This window comes from Cucumis sativus, chromosome 3, assembly GCF_000004075.3.
Source record: "Cucumis sativus cultivar 9930 chromosome 3, Cucumber_9930_V3, whole genome shotgun sequence".
NCBI classification, from domain to species: Eukaryota; Viridiplantae; Streptophyta; class Magnoliopsida; order Cucurbitales; family Cucurbitaceae; genus Cucumis; species Cucumis sativus.
This window is the reverse complement of record NC_026657.2, coordinates 40,712,562-40,734,039: the sequence shown is the minus strand read 5'-3', so window position 1 is coordinate 40,734,039 and position 21,478 is coordinate 40,712,562. Positions and strand designations below refer to the sequence as shown.

The 21,478-nt window shown below is 32.6% G+C and overlaps 3 protein-coding genes, 2 long non-coding RNA genes and 1 other non-coding gene across 6 annotated transcripts; 4 read left to right on the top strand and 2 right to left on the bottom strand.

The window, feature by feature from the left end:
- Positions 1–454: 454 nt before the first annotated feature.
- Positions 455–6,050, bottom strand: LOC101208579 (coiled-coil domain-containing protein 18). The gene is made up of 8 exons (XM_004148306.3): positions 5,577–6,050; positions 5,118–5,318; positions 4,901–5,023; positions 4,726–4,763; positions 4,530–4,629; positions 2,132–4,345; positions 1,088–1,170; positions 455–862 (listed from the first exon to the last, which is right to left on the bottom strand). Exons 1-8 carry the CDS (start codon positions 5,643–5,645, stop codon positions 613–615), a joined length of 3,078 nt encoding a protein of 1,025 aa, XP_004148354.1. The 5' UTR covers positions 5,646–6,050; the 3' UTR covers positions 455–612.
- Positions 6,051–6,086: 36 nt separating this feature from the next.
- LOC116402869 lies at positions 6,087–11,289 on the top strand. Its single transcript, XR_004215538.1, has 2 exons — positions 6,087–6,197; positions 6,883–11,289. It is a non-coding gene; the product is annotated as an uncharacterized LOC116402869 (long non-coding RNA).
- Positions 11,173–14,641, bottom strand: LOC101209308 (transmembrane ascorbate ferrireductase 1). The gene is made up of 4 exons (XM_004148309.3): positions 14,376–14,641; positions 12,140–12,188; positions 11,826–12,025; positions 11,173–11,714 (listed from the first exon to the last, which is right to left on the bottom strand). Exons 1-4 carry the CDS (start codon positions 14,517–14,519, stop codon positions 11,406–11,408), a joined length of 702 nt encoding a protein of 233 aa, XP_004148357.1. The 5' UTR covers positions 14,520–14,641; the 3' UTR covers positions 11,173–11,405.
- Positions 14,642–16,525: 1,884 nt separating this feature from the next.
- Positions 16,526–19,119, top strand: LOC101208818 (ataxin-10 homolog). Its single transcript, XM_011654393.2, has 3 exons — positions 16,526–16,684; positions 17,275–17,959; positions 18,060–19,119. Exons 2-3 carry the CDS (start codon positions 17,353–17,355, stop codon positions 18,956–18,958), a joined length of 1,506 nt encoding a protein of 501 aa, XP_011652695.1. The 5' UTR covers positions 16,526–16,684; positions 17,275–17,352; the 3' UTR covers positions 18,959–19,119.
- Positions 19,120–20,507: 1,388 nt separating this feature from the next.
- Positions 20,508–21,318, top strand: LOC116402934. The gene is made up of 2 exons (XR_004215620.1): positions 20,508–20,616; positions 20,696–21,318. It is a non-coding gene; the product is annotated as an uncharacterized LOC116402934 (long non-coding RNA).
- Positions 21,040–21,112, top strand: TRNAE-CUC. Its single transcript has one exon. It is a non-coding gene; the product is annotated as a tRNA-Glu (tRNA).
- Positions 21,319–21,478: the final 160 nt, after the last annotated feature.

Here is a 21,478-nt window from a genome sequence, read left to right as displayed (position 1 = left end):
AAATTTTTGAAAGTGATGATTATGGTGACAAGCTTATGGTGACAAGCTTAGAATTTTATTTTCATTCTCAAATACCATTTTACGTAACTTAACCTCGAAAGAAAGATTGTGACTCAAGTCTGGGAGCCCCGTGTTCAAAATTCCAGTCAAATCCACTTCATTGTATTTTTTTTTTACCATGTGCCAAGATCTTTTGATTACTTAAAACTGTCAGTTTTTGTCTTCATAGAACTGTACTGGAATCGTGACTTTGATCAACATCTTAATAAAGCCCTTATCTAGAATGGATGGCTCAAGAACAAAAGTGCTGACAAAAATTATACCCTTTGTCTTATTGTTACCAGTAACTTCCTGAACCCTGCATTTTGCAAGCTAATTGTGTGCTAACTTTGAAAAAAGAAAAAAGAACAAAATTGGAATATAAATCCCCCATTGGTACTTTAAGAAAAGAAAGAAAAATAAAAGGTGAGAGAATATATTTCTGACAGCACATATCTATACTTTTGTAATTTTCAATGAATTGGTTACCAAGATTTTTGTTTAATCACTCAATATTTTCCTGCTAGAGCCATGAATATTCTCAAATGCCTTGGTCAAGGACCTGATAAAATACTAAATTCTTTTACTATTTTTAAGGTTTCGCACAGTCATTACAAGTTGTTGTCTTTCACCTTCTACTTCTGCAAATTTGAGACTTATTTCTGAATATCTCTCTTCCATTTCTTTCAGCTCTCTTTCCATAGTTTTGTTCCTCTCCTTTAGAGAAGACATTTCGGTAAGGAGGTCAATGTAACAGTCCTCGTTATTTTTACTAGAAGTTGACGATTTCAGTTCTTTATATGATGACTCAGAGTCCATTTTCCTGCAAAATCAGAATTAACAATTACATATTTAAGTAAAGAGCTATTATAAGAACCAAAAGGAGCAAGTAAATAATGAAATATACATGCTCTTGAATGTTGACTTTTCTGGGAGTATATATTCCTAATGTAAATTGTTATCTGATTTCTTAACATTTAATGCATGGAGATGTTTATTATTGCAACAAAAAAAGAGTCTTGAAATTCAATTGATTGACTACTTATACCTTCCACGGAGGGCTTCATGAACATTGTTCTGGTCCACTTTCGCTTCTTTATAACTTGTTATGGTGATAACAGAACGGTTATCCTATATTTCAAAGATATATCCTGTGTTAGCACAGTCTAGAACATGGATGAAGTGATATAAATTAAACACAAGACAAAGTCTAACAAGGACAATTATAGAAGTCTTATGCAATTCCAATGAATAAACCAATAAACCAATTACAATTAAACTGGTCGTGTATCAAAGTATCAATATGATGGGAATGCTTTAGGAAATAATTAGGGTATTAAAACCAGATTTGAAATGCAAACAATATTTTGAAAAATGAATTAGGGCTTGACGGTGGGTCCAAGTAATCTGAACACTTAGTTTATCTAGCTTGGTTATCTTTTATATTTCAATACATTCGTGTTTATAACACCATATTAGTCTAATAAGGGAAAAATTGAATTCATTTTTTATTCTTGATATCTTCTTAATTTTTACAAAGACAATGATATAGACAAGTGCTTGATATTCTTTTAAAATGCTCTATTCATGATGTTCTGGAATTTATGTAGATGGAGACTGGAGTCACCTTGTTGAAGTATCCTGAATGTCTGTAATTACTGATAATGCTTCTCAGTAGAAAAACAATACATTAGGTAGCTAAGTTCATGTAGTTTTGTACTTTCCAAAGAGTTTTGTTGGAATTTTTCTCTAGAACAAAGATATTTTCGAGTTTGTTAAAAATTAGTTCCTAGATGCTTCATTATCTGTCATTTCATACAAAGAACAGTAGATATTATCTTTCTTTCTTCAACTTCTTCATACAACACGTGTTGTAACATGAGACTAGTGAAGATTCAGACACTCACAGATATGAAGAAAAATAAATTTTATTTTTTTAACTTCATTTTTAAATATATATACAACCATAAAATTCTAGTACTCCTACTCTCTAACTACTATCAATGGTGGGAAGTACTTTGAAAACATTAAGTTTCAGAATTTTGTGTCTTATTTTGTATCTGGAAACTTATATAAAGGGCTTGAGAAGTACCTGAAGCAACTGTGTCACCTCTTCTGAGGTTGAAAGCTCCTGTATGGCATGAGGAAGCATTTGAGATCCATTATGAGCTGATTCCAAGTTTTGATTTAAAGCTGAAGTTTCTCGAGTTTCAAACTTCATGTTTGGCATGGCAGAAGACCTCTCCTTATTTTGTAGTTCACTCTTTAGATCGAGTACCTGTTTTCTTAGGTTTTCTTTCTCAGATTTTTCTGTCTGTGATTCCTTCTTTAAGTCGTTAATTTGTGCTCTAAGGTTTTCCATTTCAGCTAGCAGTTTGTCAATCAGTGTATCTTGCTCGTGTTTGGAAGCTCTCATTCTAGTAAGCTCCTCCAGTGCCTTTTCTGCTTCTCTCTTGGAAAAAGCTATCTCTTTTTCTAAAATTTCCTTCCCTTTCCTTCTTTCTTCCACTGCTTGCATTTCAGAAATCGAACATTGAGGTTGTTCGCTCTCTCCCTGCTTTGCAATGTGCTTTTCTAAATGTAGTGTTTCTATATTTGATTTCAGCATTTGAATTTCCTCCTGCTGATAGTCTTCATGCTTTTTCACATCTTCAAGTTGTCTGGACTTATTATCTAGCTCCACAGACATGTTATGTATTTCATTCGTTTTTATCTCTAGCTGGAAGGAAAGGTCTTGAAGTTTCTCTTCGCTCTTTTCTCTATTTCGCCTTGACTCCTCATTAGATTTCTGGAGCATTTCTTTCAATACTATTTTCTGCAGACGCAATTCATTGATTTCTTTGGCAGCTTTAATGATTCTGTTTTCCTTATCACTTAACTTGGAAGCCATTTCCATCGAGAACTTTTTACTTCTCTCTCGAATACTGACAGATTTTATGGCATTTTTCCACCTTGTCTTACTCAATACTTCCTTTGCTTCTATTGCCATTTTTTCCAACTGAACATTGGCATGCTTGATGGTACTGAGTTCGTCATGATATTCACGTGTCTGATTTTCCAATTCTCTCTCCAAACGCTTGATCTGACCTTCTAGCTCATTGATTGAGATCAAAGATTCTGAAAACTCCTCGGTTTGTATTTGGAGTTTTTCCTCTAGCCTTTCCATTTCAGATTCCAGCTCTTTTATAACAGCCAGAGAACCTGAGTATTCATTCTGTTTTCTGAGATATTCTTTCTCATTTCTCTCGAACTTTGCAGAAATATCTTTGTTTTCTTGCTTGAGAATTTCATTGTCTAACATGAGTTGTTCTAAATGCATCTCTAGCTCTTCTATGTTCTTCAAATGCATTTCTATTTCTCCATTCAAATCTTTGATCTCTCGTTTCAACATGTCCACTTCCTTGGCATTTTCATATTCTTGAATTGATTCTTTTGAGACTTTTGGGTTCTCAAAATAATCCTCTTTAAAATCATAAACAACTTTCCGTTCCCTATCGCTCTCTGAGGATTCTAGACTTCTTGAAAGATCAGCTATTACCCCATTTTTTAGCTCAACCATGTCTTCAAGATCCCTCACAGCAAGAACTAAATCAGAGTTAGACTCTTGTGTTTTCTGCAGTTGTAGCTGAAGATCAGTTCGTAATTCCTTTTCCTGGTTAAGCTCTTCCCCTATTGCTGCCAGCTGTAGCCTTGCTTCCTTTATCTCAGACTTGAAAGTTTTTGAGTTCTCTGCTTCATCACTACATTTCTTCAAGAATTTGAGTTGTTTGCACTCTGTTTTGAGTGCATCTCTTTCCTCAGCAAGGCAAATGATTTGTCGTGAAAGATTTTGCCCTTGTATAGTCTCCTTTGTGACCTGTTTACGAAGAGACTGCAACTCCAATTCTGTTACTTCTAGCTTTCTCATGAGCATAATATTCTCATTTTTTACTGTCTCGATGGAATTATTTGATAGGTGGTGCATCTTTTCCCTCGAAGGGTTTTCTTCAATACTATTTGCTGAGTCACCAAAACTACCATCTGAAACTGAACCCAATGACCATTCTGTATTTGACCGCTTATGTGCATGGCTTTTCACTCTAGCGGTGTCCACTGTTGTCTTCTTAGGCATGGAGTTCTGTCTAAGGGGTGACAAGAGAGTAGGACTTTGAATAGCATTCTTCATTGATCTGGAATCCTGTTGAGTATTTCTTTCAACGTTATTACTAGCCCAGTGTGAAGCAAAGTTAGCAGAATTAGAGCCGGGGGACACTCCAGAGTTGCCAATTTGTTCTCCATCCTCATGTAAAGTATTTATGTTGCCATTCTGCAATCCAACCAATATAATTTGGATCAACCTATCCTTAGTGACTATGAAGTTGTTTATTGTTGAAGAGCGAAATTCTCTTCAACCAAATTGCTTTCGAGGAAAAATATTCTTCAATAAAATGTGTTTCGCAGGTGCTGTTTCTAAATTCAAAATGAATTGGAAAATTGGAATGAGACCTTACTTCTGTGGGATAATGGTTTCCTTCTGTACTAGAGAAGCTAAGCTGGCTATTAAAGCTGTTCTCATGTTGAAGTGTCGCAACTCCATTCTCTTCATAATCTCTGTCAATTGGAAACTAAAATTTAATATAGAGAAGACAGGCGGAAGATAAAAAAAGGAAACAGAATGCCAATTAAGTCTCAGATTCTTATTACTACCTTTGGTCATTGTCCCCCTCCATCTTGTGAATAGTCACCTGTTTAACCAATAGCCATGAATATCAGGATCATTCACACACACACATAAGAAAATAGAAATATTGACATGGCAGTTTTATTAGACTTCAAATTGGTAAGCAGAGCTCAAGTGGATTAGAAATATAGTGGAACCAACATGTAATATGGCGCCAGAGTTTGCAAACTTAAGAGGAAGGGAAACTGTCATGGGTTCAGTTTCTGCTTCAAAATCTGCAAAATCAATTGAAGCTTCGCCAACAAAGCCAGATTTTGATGATCCCTGCATACACACACAGTGAGAATTTTACAAGTTGCTCCACCAGTGCCTAGTTACAAACTGGAAAATTTTGGAAGTCTGTGTCCCTGTGCCTTACAGTTGCAACAACAAAATGGTAAATTTTCTCATTGATTTTTCCTGTTTTTATTTCCCTAACAAGCTTGACTGTTTCATAAACAGGGTTCTCCCAGAAACAAGTTCCATCTTGAATAGCAGCTTTCTCAAGCTTCACTGTTGGCTTTCCCACATCATCTGGCACCAAAGATATCATCAAAGCCGGCTTCTTTAACTTCGGTACCTGAATGAAGATCAACGACATTTCAGAGTAAGATCTCGTTCCTTACAAAATTGAGGTAGAAAAGTTCGAACTTCAAAATTTCTCTAGCATCATCAGCTTTTTATCTCTATAAAATTTCTAAAATTTAGTAATTTTATAACTAACTAACATGAAAATAAAAATAAATAAACAAAAAAAAAAAGAAAAAGTTTCCGACATTTCTTGGTGTGAGTAGAGAAAAAATGTAGCTAATTACTATGGCTTTCAATATCACATTACCTGTGTTGCCTGGAACTGCAATTTGAATACAGCTTTGATCTTCTGTTTCTTGTTCCATGATTTAAACATTCTTCCACTTCTGCTTCAGATCTCAAGAAAAAGAAAAAGGAATCTAGTTCTTGAGATGAAAACCCACCGGAATTTTATTGAATATTATACAATGTTGTTTAGAACATGAAGTCGGTGTGATGACTCATTCTGGTTCGAACCGGGATTAATTCTCTCCTCCCTGGTCGCTGCAATATAGGAAAAACCAGGAAGCAGCAATAAAAGCTGGGGGCCTGTAAAAATTAAATTTTGTGGCCAAAGTTACATCAGCTTTGATGGAGGCTGAAAGAATGAGGCGAAACAAGTAAGGAAATAGTTATGTGGGAAAAAAGACAGCTGAGAAGTTTCTCTCCCATGGCAATCAGACAAGCTGCTGTGCAGTATTGGAAAGAACAACGAAGAAGTGCATTATGATTCACTTTTGGCTGCAAAAGGCAGCAGTGTTTTGTTTTTCAAAATGACAAATGTGACCCTCTACTTTAATGATACCTCTCCATCAACTAAAAGAAAACTTTATTTCAACGTTGGGAACAATGAGGGTCATCATCTTTTGCTCATCCACGTTATTCCAAGGTTGGTAAATTTTAAGTGCCCCAATTATTCTTATTGTCTTAAAAGAAATTTAATTTTATCTTTATTTATTCATATACATTTTTAAATTATTAGAAATGTTTTAGAATATATTGTATAGAAATTGAGATTTAGCTTCGATGGGATCTGTTAGAGATTTAGTATCGGAGAAATTGAGATTTAGTTTATGAGTTATACTACAATGTAGATTATAAAAGTTTGTATTTCGAGTACGAACTAGTTTAGTCTTAAAGTAAAAAAGAGTGAAACATTGTATCAAATAGTAAAATGGTTTATTAGTTAAAAATATCAACTATTATAATTAAAATCTCAAACATTGATTGAACTCACTCTACCCACTTAAAATTGATGGTGCACGCAAACACTCCATTTTCTTCTGCTTCTAACATATTTCTAAATTTAGAACCTTTATATAAAGGTGGGAATAATGTTCCAACTTTTAAAAGATTATATTAGGGATGTTTATAAAAGAAAAAAAAAAAAGCAAAGCTGAAGGGTACATTTGTAATTTAGCCTGATTTATATTCTTATTAACGCTTTTGTAGCCTTCTTTATGTTCTTACTAATGCTTAAGTAGGCTTTATTGTCTTCATTAAGTTGCAGTTTTGGTTCCTTGTTGACTTAGACTTGTTTCATATTAATTAATTTTATATGATTTCAATGACAGTTTAGAGTTCTCTTTACAATGGCTAGGCAGAGTGGTCCTTCGCTGTTGAAGTGTGATAACAACCATATTTATATGTCAAGGTACGATTTCAAATGGCATCCCATTCAACTATTGATTTCTGATTTAGATCTACAGCATTCATGTCTCAACCAATTAAATTAAGTTATCATTAGATTGGTTATTCAAATTTAAATTCTTAATTAAGTTCATCTCGTTTTCAGAAGTTTTGCCTTAAACGACCGAGTTTGATTAGCATTGTTATGAATTTGCTTTGATAAGTAATTAATAACCTCCCTGTCTTTTCTCTCTAATTAGATGGACTCGGTGTGACATACAAGTATCTTTTTTGTTTTCTATTTTCTATTTTTTTTTAGGTTAAGGTTCACTTTTTTTTTCCTTTTTTTTTTTAAGTCTATAATGTAGTTGCCTTTTATTCTACTTCTTTGTTTATGTATTTGTTTAAGGTGCATGATTTGACGTGGATTGCCACTATTATTAAAATTAGTACATTACTTTTAGAAACTATTTTTATGTTATTGTGTTGTGCATATGTTCCGGTGAGGGTGGTCCAAATAATGTCCAAACCCACAAGTAGGTCTAAGCCTAAGACGGGTAGATCTAAGCCTAAGACATCGCACATTCTATTAGAGAAAGTCAAACTCCCGTGTTCTAGGTCTACCAATCAAGCTCGAGGAGTTTCATCAAAGGAGAAATGATCGAGTTTTGAGCCTGGCATTGACACCTTGCAACCTCGAGGCTTAACACCCTTTTCGATACCGTCAACATTACATGTACGTAGTCCTAGCTAGGTGCATGGGTGTTATAGACAAATCCTTATAGATAGCACATGCCTTGAGGTAAGTATAATTGTCTCTATGGAAAAATCTCTCTCCGTGCTTAACTAAACTAATATTCATGTACTAACTTAAGCATCGGAGTGTGCTTGACTCAGTAACATACTAGCATGAGAATTCTCACCATGTTAGTTTATAGACAAGTTTGAACTAGAGGTATAGTACCCAGCTAGGACCCGTGCATGAGTTTTGTGTGTCACATGTTCCACCTAATTATTTCCTTCAAACTAGTTATACATAGATACTTGTATATATACACACATATTTAGATTTGGGCATTGGATGGAATATTGAGTTAAAAATTAATTCTAAGAATGTGATAGGTTTGATTTTATTGTTGATTTACCACAAATATATGTAATTTATGAATAGAGTTTAATTGTCGAGGTAAGCTTTAGCTCAATGGTAATTGGCATAACCTTACATCTTAGAGGTGTGAGGTTTGATCTTCTACCTTTACAGTTGTCAGAAAAGGACTTTAATTAGTCGCACATCAAGATCTCTATTTGATTTTTTAAAAAACTAAAACATCGTGCATAAAACTAGGAAAGTTACAGCAACCTAGATTTTTCTACAATCTTTTGAATCAGAAGAGACAAAAACATCAAACAAACAAGAGAGACTATCAACTTGGCGAGCTAACAAATGAGCCACAGGACTCTTCTCATGAAGACACAAAGAGAAAGAGACATTTTCTAAGTATTTTGCCAATGCACTGATTCTATCAGTGAAATTCTTTTACTCCAGTATTATTCGATGAGCAGTTGTTAATAACTAATTACATGAAGATTACATTGATGAGTAATATTTTATATCAATGGGTTTGGATAGAGAAGAATACATGATGAATAATATTTTATATCAATGGGTCTGGACAGAGAAGAATAAGGTGTCTTCACTTCTTTACTCAGAATTGGGAAGATAAATTTTTTTCAGTTTCGAGTATTTGGGTGCATAGATTAATACAAACATATATTACTTCTTTTGTTTCGACACTTATACAATTATGACTATGAAGTCAATTGAGAAGGTAAAGTTGAGGGCGGGTCAAGAGTCAAGTGGAAAAAGGATATCATTTTTGGTAGGATAGAAAAATAGAGCATTTGGATCAAAGAAAAGAACGTCCGAACTTTTCGGTATTGGGAGAATCCGTAGGATAATCATTCAAATAATTTAGGTAGAAGAAGAGAGAGAGAGAGAGAGAGAGAAAGAGAAAAAAAGAAAGAAAGAAAGAAAGAAAGGCGGTTTTAGAATTTGCGAAGCCACGAAACGAAGCTCATTAATTAGTAGGTCACATTATTGGTTTGTTAAGGAAAAATATATCTGTAAATGAGACGAAACACGTGGGGTCATGTGCCATTTCCACTACATATATATATATTTATGGACTAATGAATGTGTTGTGTTGGACATTTGAGTGTATAGATATAGGTTCCAGCTGGTTTTGTTGTGGAGATTCCGTTCTTCATTCGGCCTCTAAACGGACCCCACTCTTAGCAATCATCAACCACGTAACTCCTCTATCTTTCTGCTTCTCTCATTCATCTGTGATCAGTGGTAGAGGTAAGATAAAACAAATCTTTGTATTATTGTGGTTGTCTTAAACATTTCATTTCATAAGTAATTATTTATGTCTCATGTAAAAAACCATCTACATAAATCTCCTTTATTGTTTTATTGTCTACTTTTTCTATCATCAACATTTTCTCACCAAACCAAAATTTGAAAACTAAAATGAGAAGAAATAACTTTAAAAATGATAAGAGCAAATAAGTAAAATTTTTAAATATCTATATATATAAAAAGTAAATATACTAAAAACACCAAACATGCATGGGAAAGTTAACTTTATGGAGTCTCTTTTACTTTTGCTTTGGTAAGAGCTTTAGTGTAAGATTATAAAGTGGAAGTTCAAAATATAGGCATGAGTAATCATGCATAGAAGTGTGTGTTTATGGTGTAGATATAGATTATTATTACTAGCCAAAAGGAGAATTGATTAGATGACGGAACTTAATTGGTGAAATAAGACTATAGAAGAGAGTATAGACCAAGCTTTCTAAAGAGATCAAAAAATCCATGACGGTTGTTTTTCAGATATAATGCCTTTCTTTAGGTAGACCTTTCCTTTGCCATTGTTAATTTCTTTATAAAATATTATATGCAAGTGGAGAAGTGGGTACCAAACTTGTCGTTTTCCCACTCTAATTAAGACTCACTTAATTACTTGTCTTTTGTATGTAGGGGAAAATAATTCATGCATTTGGCTACTTTACACTGTTTGTTACAAATTTTTTTTTTGGAGTTAACATACAAGACTAATAACATTTTTTTATTCAAGAAAAGAAACTGAATATTTATAAAAATATTAAAGCATAAATTAAATGTGTAGACTAATTTTGAGATATATCAGAAGTATAGGAATCTATTGGATTATATATTTGTTTATTCAGTATATTTGGCTGATTTGATTCCATAAGATAAACTAGAATCTTGTTTCTGTAGCATATTTCGTGTTATATGCAGAATCAACAAAATGCATAATCGATTATTTGTTTGATGTTGATACCATATGGTGCATACTTGATGGGTGATCACTTCCTTTCTTATTCGACATATCTTGCAAAATGTTAGAATGTTGTCAAGGACATTGCGACGTGAAAGACAATAGATTCTTCATAATTTTTTTTCTTCGTCAGAGGAATTCTGTAGATTTCGTGGCCTAGATTTTTTTTTCTTGCAAAGTTCATTTATTCTTTCCTTGAAATCCTTTACAAACCTACTCTTATATAGAGAGAGAGGTTATGTTCATTGGTTAGGACTGTGTTGACAATCTCATTGTCAAAAGAAGAATGTTGACAATCTCGACATCGGTAGTCAAAATAAAGACATCTTTCCATTGCAGAGAAAGTCATGACTATCAGTCACAAATGCTCCAATATCTTTAATTGAAAAAATAAGAGCGCCATGTTCTAACTTTATCTAATGAAAACTCTGAAGATTAATCTGAAGACGAAATCAGAGCCCTTGCTAGTTGGATTATCGAAGACATTCATCTTTGCAAAATTCAGGAAAAAAGAAGGAAAGTAGTGAAGAAGAAGAAGATATGCCTGAATTGATTGAAAAATCTTACCGAATGTGATACATCAACAATGGCTCGAGAACATAAAAGTATCGGATTTTTAGAAAGAAAGAATTGAGACTCTTCCTGCTGACGATCAAATTCTGTCTCTGAGCTTAAACGCAAGCTAAAAAAGAATTGAAATATGTGCATAATTCATTCATTACTTATGTGTTAAGTGTTGATTTTTTACCAGCAGGACAGCAACAATCGAAATCTGCGTTTAATTAGATGCTCAAATTGATCAAGAATCAATTTGTAGAGTATTGAGATTCTTAGTAGGAATTTGGGTACAAGCAATTCAAAGAAAACGAGTAGGAAGAAGAGTAATTAAGTCCTTCTAAACAAGAGCAAACGTGTGATGTAGTTGTCAACATATATAAGAGTATAGCGTATAAATCTTAGTAGTATACCTTAAAAACAAGCAAAAGAGTGAAAGAGATGGGGATCGGGGTACACAGTAGCACAAAGTTTATGGAGGTGACACATTTTATAGAGCATAAAGAAATAAAGGAGGAAGCCAGGTAGGCTTAGTATGATGATATAATTCATATAGCAGAATAAGCGCCATGGTCGTCTTCTTGTTGAGCGCAAGGCTGAGAAATAACAGACAATATGACAAACACAGCAAAAATGATAGTGGTGATGGCAGTGAAATTGACAAGAAACGCCTCCGTCCCGTACTTGGGGATGCCGCCGCTCTCCAGAAACGTGAGCTTCTCAAGGAAACCTAAGGCCGAGTTGCCAACGGCCAATACGTAAACAGCGAGCCCAAATACGACGTGCCAAGGGAGTGATACTCTTCGGAGATCCCCAGACCCACCCGGGTAGAAGAATGTAGCAAACCCATACACCCACTGCATGTGTACATCCAATATTTCAATTCCTATTACTTCAGTAACATTTTGAAATATAACAATACCTTAAGTTAGTACTTCTTAAATATATGGGTAAATAAATATATATACCTGAAGACCATAAAGGCTAATAACCCCAATTCCAATCCAAGAATGCAAGCTGTATAGATTAGCAATTCCACTTTCATTATGGTTTTTGAATGCTGCGATTATCCCTACAATACCAAGTCCCAATGCGACTCCGTGTAATACCAAATGGATCACTTTCTTCACTTCTTTCCTTAATGGCAGTGATTTATAACTCATTATTGCTGCATTTTGTTACAACCATTAACTAATTAGATTCAAGAAATTTATTAATTCATCAATCAGTCGATGCTAGTTCCAATCATAAATATTAATTTGAATTTAGTCAGTCCCATTACCTTCACCTCCTATGATGATCAATCCCAGTAGCATAAGAACAGGATGAATCTATTGACAACAAAATCAATTATACAAGGTTAATATTACACACTATTCATATCTTAATTCTAATGTTCTCTTAGTCCTATGGATGAATAATATCATTACCAATACCTAATCTCTAATTTGACCTTTTAAATTTTTTATTAAATTCATCCCGTTAATTACAATAATCTTTTAGATGCAAGCAATAGATTGAATTGATTTATTTTTTAGTATGTTGATTTCAAAAAGAATATTGATGTAAAATGTCAGAATGTTGAAAATTAAATGGAATTTTATACCAAGTATAGAATCATTCTTTTCACTTAATAAAGTTAAAATAGTTTAGAAATTTATATTTCAACTTTAGTTTAAGTTAAGCAAAATCACTTTAATAAAATTATTCTTACTAAATCAATATCAAGAATTATGGTGCATTTCTTTTTAAAGAAGTAAATTAAATAGAATCTAATTTACACCAAAAGCTTATTGTTTTAAATAAATGCAATTGAGTTTAGACTTTTCCTAAAAAAAGTTGATGATGTTTTAATATGATGTATCGTTAGAACTTTCTTTCTTTCTTTCTTTTTTATAGATAATGTCACCATTACTTTATTTATTTTCAATTGCTTAATGAGTGGAATCTGGTTTATAACGTTTTTATCATATACTTTAATACAAATATTTACAACTTTCAATTTTTAAAATAATGATAAGAATAATGTATACTCCATAAACAAAAAGAAATAATTAACTTTTTTTATTTTGAGAAATTCCAACCCATTGCAATTATTCCATATATAATCCATCAAATATAATTTTTTATTTATCATATCACATTTACTTTTTTTTTTCTTTCAAAAAGTTATAGTTGAACATTGATACTTTACATTTTTTTAATAAAATATATCGAAAATCACCTTCCAAAAATTTATTATTATTTTAAATGAGAAGAATAATTTTAAGAACTTATCTCTTCTCTCTAAATTTATTTTTTAACTAATATTTCTAATTAAAAAATCATATAATTATTTAAAATTAAAAAAATAAATAATAAAAAGTACAATATATATAAATATTTATGATTTATAAGCTTTAGTGGAGGTAGGTGGGAAATATCATTAGGAAAGGGAATGGATTTATAGTTGCTACTTAACTCTTTTTCTATTGTAATAAAAGAAAACAATCTTTTCCTTTTGAAAATATTGAACAACTATCACCTATTTTTTATATCCAAATTATTGTCTTGGTTATCAAAATTTAGCTTTTACTTTGACAATACTCATTAAATGTATAAAACAATCCATAAAAGTAGTTTTACATGCACAATTTTGGAAAAGAAAAAATATATCAAAGGAATTTTATTTAGTTGAACTCCCTCTCCATTAGATTCTAATCCCCCAAAGAATTTCAATCTACACTTATTTAACTTCATCAAAAAGAGCATTGAAAGAATTGTCATGAAACAGCATATGAAGTAGTAATTAACATGTCAATTGTTTGCAAGTGTAATGAAATTCTTTTAAAATGGGCTAAATTATAACTACAAATTTTAAAATTAAGAGGAACAATTGAATAAGTCAAAGTCATATAAAAATATATGATCCAAATCCAACATTTTAAATCATTTTAATTAGCCAAATATAATCAAACTTAAATCATTCTACTATTTTGAGCATTAAAATAGTAGTAAATGAATACAATTATAAAAATAAAGAGAAAACTTATTATTTAAAAGAAAGTGACCTAAAATTTTGGGTTTATTTTATGTAGAACTTTAATTCACACTTCCTTATCCATCTTTGACCAAATTTCCTACCACCAACTATTGATTAAATAATTATAATTTTTCAAATTTGTAGTAAGAATGCAATTAACTAACAATTTTATTAAAATAGAATTGAAGGCTAAGTTTTAAATTTACTAAAAATTTAAGAGAAAAATTGAGCCAAAATTAAACCATTTAAAAAAGAAAAAAAGAATTAAGGCATAGGTTGTTCATTTGAAATTTATAATTAAATGTACTGGAATTGATAAAATCGAGAAAATGTGACAAAAAAAAATCTCAAATCTCTGGGGGGAAGAATATAAAAAGAGTTGGAGGCAGAAGTTTTAAAATCAACACCTAATAAATAATGACGTAAATATTAATTAAAGGAAAAGAAGCATAGAGGAATCGGAATTGGAATTGAAATCAGGAGTTAAAAGACTTACGTTGAAGATGAGGTTCTTATTAACAGCTTCCCAAGCAAGACCGCCTCTGAAATGAATGGTCCAAACCAATACCATTATCATCGCCACGATTCCCACCACGTGACTCACCACTGTTAACGGAAAAGCCTTCACCGCCAACGCCATCCTTTCAATTTCTGCAGGAACCCAACCAACCAACTCTCTGCCTCCCTCTTCTTCTTCTTCTTCTTCTTCTATGGCTTCCTCTGTTTGTAATTTGTTTCTTTGGTGATTTTGACTCGGGAGGCCCTCTTCTTAAACCTTTTCTTCTCGATCAACGAAGATAAGTTTGCCACGTGTATCATCACCATTTGCTGCCATTTATTATAAAAAAAAAAAGATTGGAACAAATGGAGTGCGTCGTTTTGTCGTCGTGTCCTTTTTCCCTTCCCTTCATCCCAACTAACCTTTTTTACGCTTTTGTAATCCTAAGGGTAAATCCTTCATTTTTCGAGTTAAAATTAATAACTAAATTATATAAAAATGTACTATTTTTCCAATGATCGGAATAAGTCTATGTATAAGTCATTTTCATTATCCACAATCTTAATATTTAGTTGATCCACTAAGTTTCGTTCGTTGATCTTCTAGACATGGCGTTACTTTTAGAAGAAAATTGACTTCTATCTTGACAGACAACATGAATTCGTTGGACTCAAATCTATAATGCATATATGAGTTTCTATTTGTTGGAATAATTTTATTTTCATTCAACTCTAGTAGTGTTTTTTGTTATCTGCTTTAGAGAAATATAGTTAACTCGTAGTAGATCTAGAATCCACTGCATACTAATATTTGATCATGCATAAGATAGCGATGGAAATAATTCACAATTGCCAATAAAAAGATATATATTATAATTCATATTATCTTCTTGCGATTGCTAATGAACACATTAGTAATAGTTGATTTTTAGAAGACAATATACTTAGTCTAAGAAAATCTATATTATAATCTGACTCATCTTCTCGCACATATCACTAACCTTTTAGCATTTGAGAATTGAGAGTATGATACCCCATACCATTGCACTATGTCAAGTTGGTTGCTATGAATTTATAACCAAATTTAGATTTAGATGAGATATACAAAAAAATGGAAAAGCGAACAAATTAGACTAAAGGAAAAAACAGTTTAGAATGGTCACCAATAGTGTACATTTATTAGAAAACATAAACTATTAAAAAAAACAAGTGCAGTTACGTGTACTCAGTACATTGATTTTATTAACTGAAATAGATGGATATAATGAATACTTTCATTCGTGATGAGAACTTGGGAGCTCATTCCATTCATCCATATGCATAAAAACACCATTGTCAGCATCATCTTGCAAATAGGTTCCATCGTCTCTGACTGACCAAACACAATCCTTGTTACGACCGCATCTATATGAAATCCATGAATAAAAGTTATTTGTCCAAAATACTTCCCTAGCAATAAAACCATATTTGCTACGCATGTAACACCAAAACATTGTGGTTGATGAAATATTCTCTCTAAATTTCCAAAAGAAATTTTGTCCAGGTCGTAAGTTATGAACTCCTAAATCGTTGTCTGCAGACTGACAACGAAGATAGAGAGGTCCACCATGTTTCATGCTGTTAACTACCTTGACTGACCATTGCTGAAATGGAAGAGCAGAGCATGTCTGTAGCATCACTATTGAAATAATCACCCAAAGGAATCCCATCAATTGCTTCACATTTTTCACCATCTTTTCAACACACAATTTTGGATGCTTACAACTTTCTTTTTTTAGCTTTTGTTGCTAATTTGAAGATGAGTGCTCAATGTTTGGTGAAATTCTATGAGTTATATGTATTCATTTATGGCTATAGAAATGAGAAACTGTCGTATATTAAATTACTTTCATAAATATATATAACATCAACATGTATAATTAATTAATTGAAAACTATATTTAATTGACATTAGTGATTAATTCTCTAACGTTAAGACGTCAAACATATTGTTTTGAATTTCAATTTTAACGTAACAATATCAAGTTAATCAATTAATCAATTAATCAAATAATCAATTAATCAATTGGGAGTTTCACTCTTTGTATTACATTCACTACTTTGAAGAATCATAAACTTTTAGAATTTCTCAATTTTGTAAATACTTTGGTTTGATTGAAAATACATGGAAGTATGTAGATATGTATGTAACAGAGTTTTGGCTCAAAGGGGAAATTAGGGTTTAACGTCCCTTCTCACTCCCACTTTTCCCTTTCCGGCGCTTCCTTCTCCGTTCCACCAACGATTTCCACCTGCTTGACGCTGCCGGTGAGTTCTCTACCCCTTCCTTATTTCTTTTCTTTCGAAATTCTATTTCTCCTCTGCCTCTCTCCCTCTCATTCACTTCTCCGCTTCTTGTCCCCCCAGCAGTCACAAAATCAAATCTCATCCATTTTTATTTTTCCTTCATCAATTTGGAAACTCCTCCTTCTCCCAGCTCTTTTGGGAAAATTTTGATGTTTCTTCTTCCTCTTTCAGACCTCTGTGTAAAAATATGAAACTTTTAGGATTTTTAATTTCCTCCAGTTTACCTCTTTTTTTTCAGTTCCCCCCATTTTCGCTCTTTCATTTTATTTTTTTCCTTTCCATACACATTCTTTCACAAAACCATTTATAGGGTTATTCTGTATAGTCTTCGAGTTCGAATTGTAAATGCACCAAGTGAATTTTTCTATACAGCACATGTTTGTAAGCAATTTTTAATTTTTAATTTTTTTTTTTTATTGAATTCATTGTGTAGCTTTTGTATAACTAATCGAAGAAGTTCTCTAACAGATACTAAGTTCTTTTTGTTTATTTATTCTACTAGTCTCGTGTTCTGAGGTAGTTAATCATTGTTTCCTGCTCTTGAATTTCAGATTTTTACAGGAATTTCTCAACCTTTCTTATCCAAAAGCAACCTTGTTTTGTGACCTACCGAGTAGTTCTGTCTGCAAATGAAGAATTCGTCACCATTTGAACTGTCCATACCTGAAAGAATTAGTCAACAATTGTTCCTCGCATCAAGCTCTAACACCCTAGAAGCATCCTTAGAAACCCTTATTGAAGCTTCCAGAAGTTCTGAGGGTCGATCAAATTTGGCTTCTCAGAATATCCTTCCTTGTGTGCTAGAGCTGATTCAGTGTCTCATTTACACTTCTGGTGATGTGCTTCTATTGTCATCCTTGAAGCTCCTAAGAAACCTATGTGCTGGAGAAATTAGAAATCAGAACATTTTCATTGAGCAAAATGGAGTTAGAGTTGTTTCGAAAATTTTGCAGGATGCTATGCTGATTAATGATCCTGATCGTGTGACCATTAGACTAGGACTACAGGTTCTAGCAAATGTATCACTAGCTGGAGAAGAGCATCAACAAGCAATTTGGCATGAATTGTTCCCTGACAACTTTCTTTTACTTGCTCGTCTTCCATTTTGTGAGATTTCTGATCCTTTGTGTATGATCATCTACAACCTATGTAGTGGACACTCTGAACTGGTTGCATCACTTTGCGGTGACTTGGGGTTGCCTATTATTGAAGAGATTGTGAGGACTGTATCTTCAGGTAAACTATTAAGTTTGCTTTAACTTATGTTCTATCGCTTCTTTTTATCTATCTTTGATATCATCATTTGTTTCCACACTCCAATTTGGTGTTTTTACAGTTGGTTTTGTCGAAGATTGGGTGAAGTTACTCCTTTCAAGAATCTGCTTAGAAGAACTTTATTTTCCTATGCTTTTCTCTGGATTACGCCCTATTGATACTTATAAAGATAGCAATATAGCCGAATCTAGAGACATTTCCTTTTCGTCAGAACAAGCATATCTTTTGACAGTCATATCAGAGATATTGAATGAGCAAATCGGAGATATTGTTGTTCCCAAGGATTTTGCTTCGTGTGTGTATAGAATATTTCAGAGCTCCATTTCTATCATCGATTCTACCCCGGTATCTAAGTCTGGTCTCCCAACAGGCAGAATTGCAGGAGATGTTGTTGGGTACTCACTCACTATTTTAAGAGATATTTGTGCACAAGATAGCAATAAAGGTGATAAAGACGTCTACGAGGATGCAGTTGATGTGCTTCTCTCTCTTGGACTCATTGATTTGCTTTTAAGCATTCTCCATGATATCGAACCTCCAGCCATACTAAAGAAAGCACTCCAACAAGTAGAGAATGAAGAAGATGGAACAAGTCTTCCAAACGCAGTAAAACCGTGCCCATACAAAGGGTTTCGAAGAGATATTGTTGCTGTCATTGCAAACTGTTTATATAGAAGGAAGCATGTACAAGATGACATTAGACAGAAGAATGGAGTGTTTGTGCTATTACAACAGTGTGTTGCTGATAAAAACAATCCCTTTTTGAGGGAATGGGGCATATGGGCTGTGAGGAACTTATTGGAAGGGAACTTAGAAAATCAGAGGTTAGTATCTGAATTGGAAGTTCAAGGTTCTGCACATGTGCCAGAGATTGCTGAACTTGGTCTTCGAGTTGAGGTGGATGCGAAAACTCGAAGAGCTAAGCTTGTTAATGCCTCACGACCATTTCAAAACTCTTAGCTGGTGGCGTTTGGGACTTTATTATTATAGTCCATTACTTAAAATAAACTACAGATTAAATAAGTAGGTAAATTAAATGTATGTTATTTTAGAAGGTGTATAATTTGTCTTCAAGATTATTCTTTATCATGCAAATATAATTCATTTTCATTTTCTTTCTTTTTCTAGATCATTTTTATTTACAGTTTACTTTTATTTTGAAAAGCAATAGATTTTTATCCTACCCTCCTCTAGTTAATTTGTTCAATAATTTGATATTTTAATTTTACTAGGTTCTGAAATTAAATATTTTAAATTTTTGTCACTTCAACTACTTTGAAAAATATGGTTATTTCTTTTAACAAATTTGAGTTTGTCAAAATTACTAGAAAATCTAAATTTTTCTAAAGGTCTGAACAGAAGAGAATGAAATGCAAAGATTACATTCCATCATAAAGTAATAGATAGATAGGGGTGATTAGCATCCACATTCGAAAAGTATTTGGAATCGCTTAGGAAAAGAAAAGTATCTATCAAGAATTCGAGATGGGGATTAGAAGGGCCCAAAAGTATGGTGGACTATAAGTTTGAGCGCCAAGTTGCAAATAAAGGGATTAGATTCAAAATATTAGCATATATATCGGTAGTTTAAAAAATAATTGAAAATATAACAAAATATGTAAAAGTCTATCACTCATAGATCATTCTATCGATGATAAAAGTCTTTCACTTATAGGTTTGGCTGTTTTTGCTCATGTTGCTATATACTTAATTATTATTTCTAAAATTACTATCAAATGTAATTATCTTAGCTTTTTAAAAAGGAATATTGAGTTGAAAACTATGAGAAAAGAATGGATTTGATATTGCGAAGCAAAGTTCAAATGCACAGTCCAAACACGAACTTGAAAGATTACATTCCATCCTAATTGACATCCAAAAAATTGATCCGAACGATCGAAATCAACCGAATAGACACTCGATGGTCAATTTTATTAAAAATGGGGTCGATGGTCGACTTAATTTAAAGGTTTTGAAACATCGACGAAAACCGACTTGGTTGTTACTCAAAATCAACCAAACCTAAAAGAATATAAATATTATATAAAAAAAATGTAATATATATACTTGAAGTAGTAAAGATAGGTTGACAAGCTGAATGGGCCATTAAGGAAATAAAAAACTGGCAACAAAACCAAACTGATCTGCTCAACATCCCTAGTCAGTTTTCCATAGTATAAACCGGTTAGATTAATTTTCCATCCCTAATTTTGTACAAAATCATGATTATCCCTACTAATAAAGACTATATTTACTTATTCATTTATGACACATAATGAATAAGTAAATAAATTAAATATAAAACAACGTATGCATTATAAATAAGAAAAGAAAAAGTAAAGAATGAGATATTTATTATATTTATATGCACATGCCATACGTTAATATATTATATTTAATTTGCATTCCTTACATGTAAAGATAACGATATGCATGCATTTATCTATATTGAATGACAGAGTATTATATAAAGGAAATATTTTCAGTCAAAATCTAAAATCATATTGAGGTTCATTAAGAAATTATTACAATGGGTTATGATCAAAAGATGAATATGCACAAGTTTTTCTTCATCTATTTTACTGCCATGCTTTTGTTTTCCCTTTGTGTTTACTCAAGTAAGAAAGAAAAAAACAATTGTTTGATGCATTCATTTTGATGAAAATCTAATTATTATTTTTTTCTGGTTTAATGTAGATGTGGAGGAGGAAGCGAAGGTAGCACATTCACAGCCGATAGTTTGTTCTACAATTTGCTCGAGCACTTCCCCTTATGAAAACGAACAATGTCAAAATTCATGCATTCGAAGAAGATTTGAAAATGGAAGATGTGCGGTGGGAGGCCCAGATGGAAAAATACCATGTTGTTGCACTTTTAGTTAAAACACTATTATTAGCAATTTTACCAGTTTTAGATAAGTGATACGATTGATAAAATATCAATAAATATTGTAATGGTTTTGCCAATTTGATTAATAGAAGTTGCTACAAAAAATTATTATTGAACTAAATTATAAAGGAATATTAATTTCATACATCAATTCCGTTGTAGTCTAGTTGGTTAGGATATTCGGCTCTCACCCGAAAGACCCGGGTTCAAGTCCCGGCAACGGAATATATTTTTTTAATAAACTTTTGTTAAAAGTTAGTCGTGGGACTTTAGATGATTTATAAATACTTTAATTCGGGTAGAAGTAGACTCCTCCAAACGTGAGTAGTGATGAGCTAAACTCACCTATGAGAAACAGTGATTTGTGATCAGATTGTTTCTGAAGGAGAAAAAAACTTCTCTAAGAAGTCCTCAATGGGATGTAAATTTATTTGCACCCAAAAGCTTTAAGCCTATAAAGAGTGAGGTTGATGCTACAGCCTTATTCCAATTATCCCTAACGATTTGTAGGATTTGAACACTAAAAAAAAATATGGGCTTTCCACTGGTGCTAGCTGAGGTAGATGATAAGATGATGACCATTGATCATCA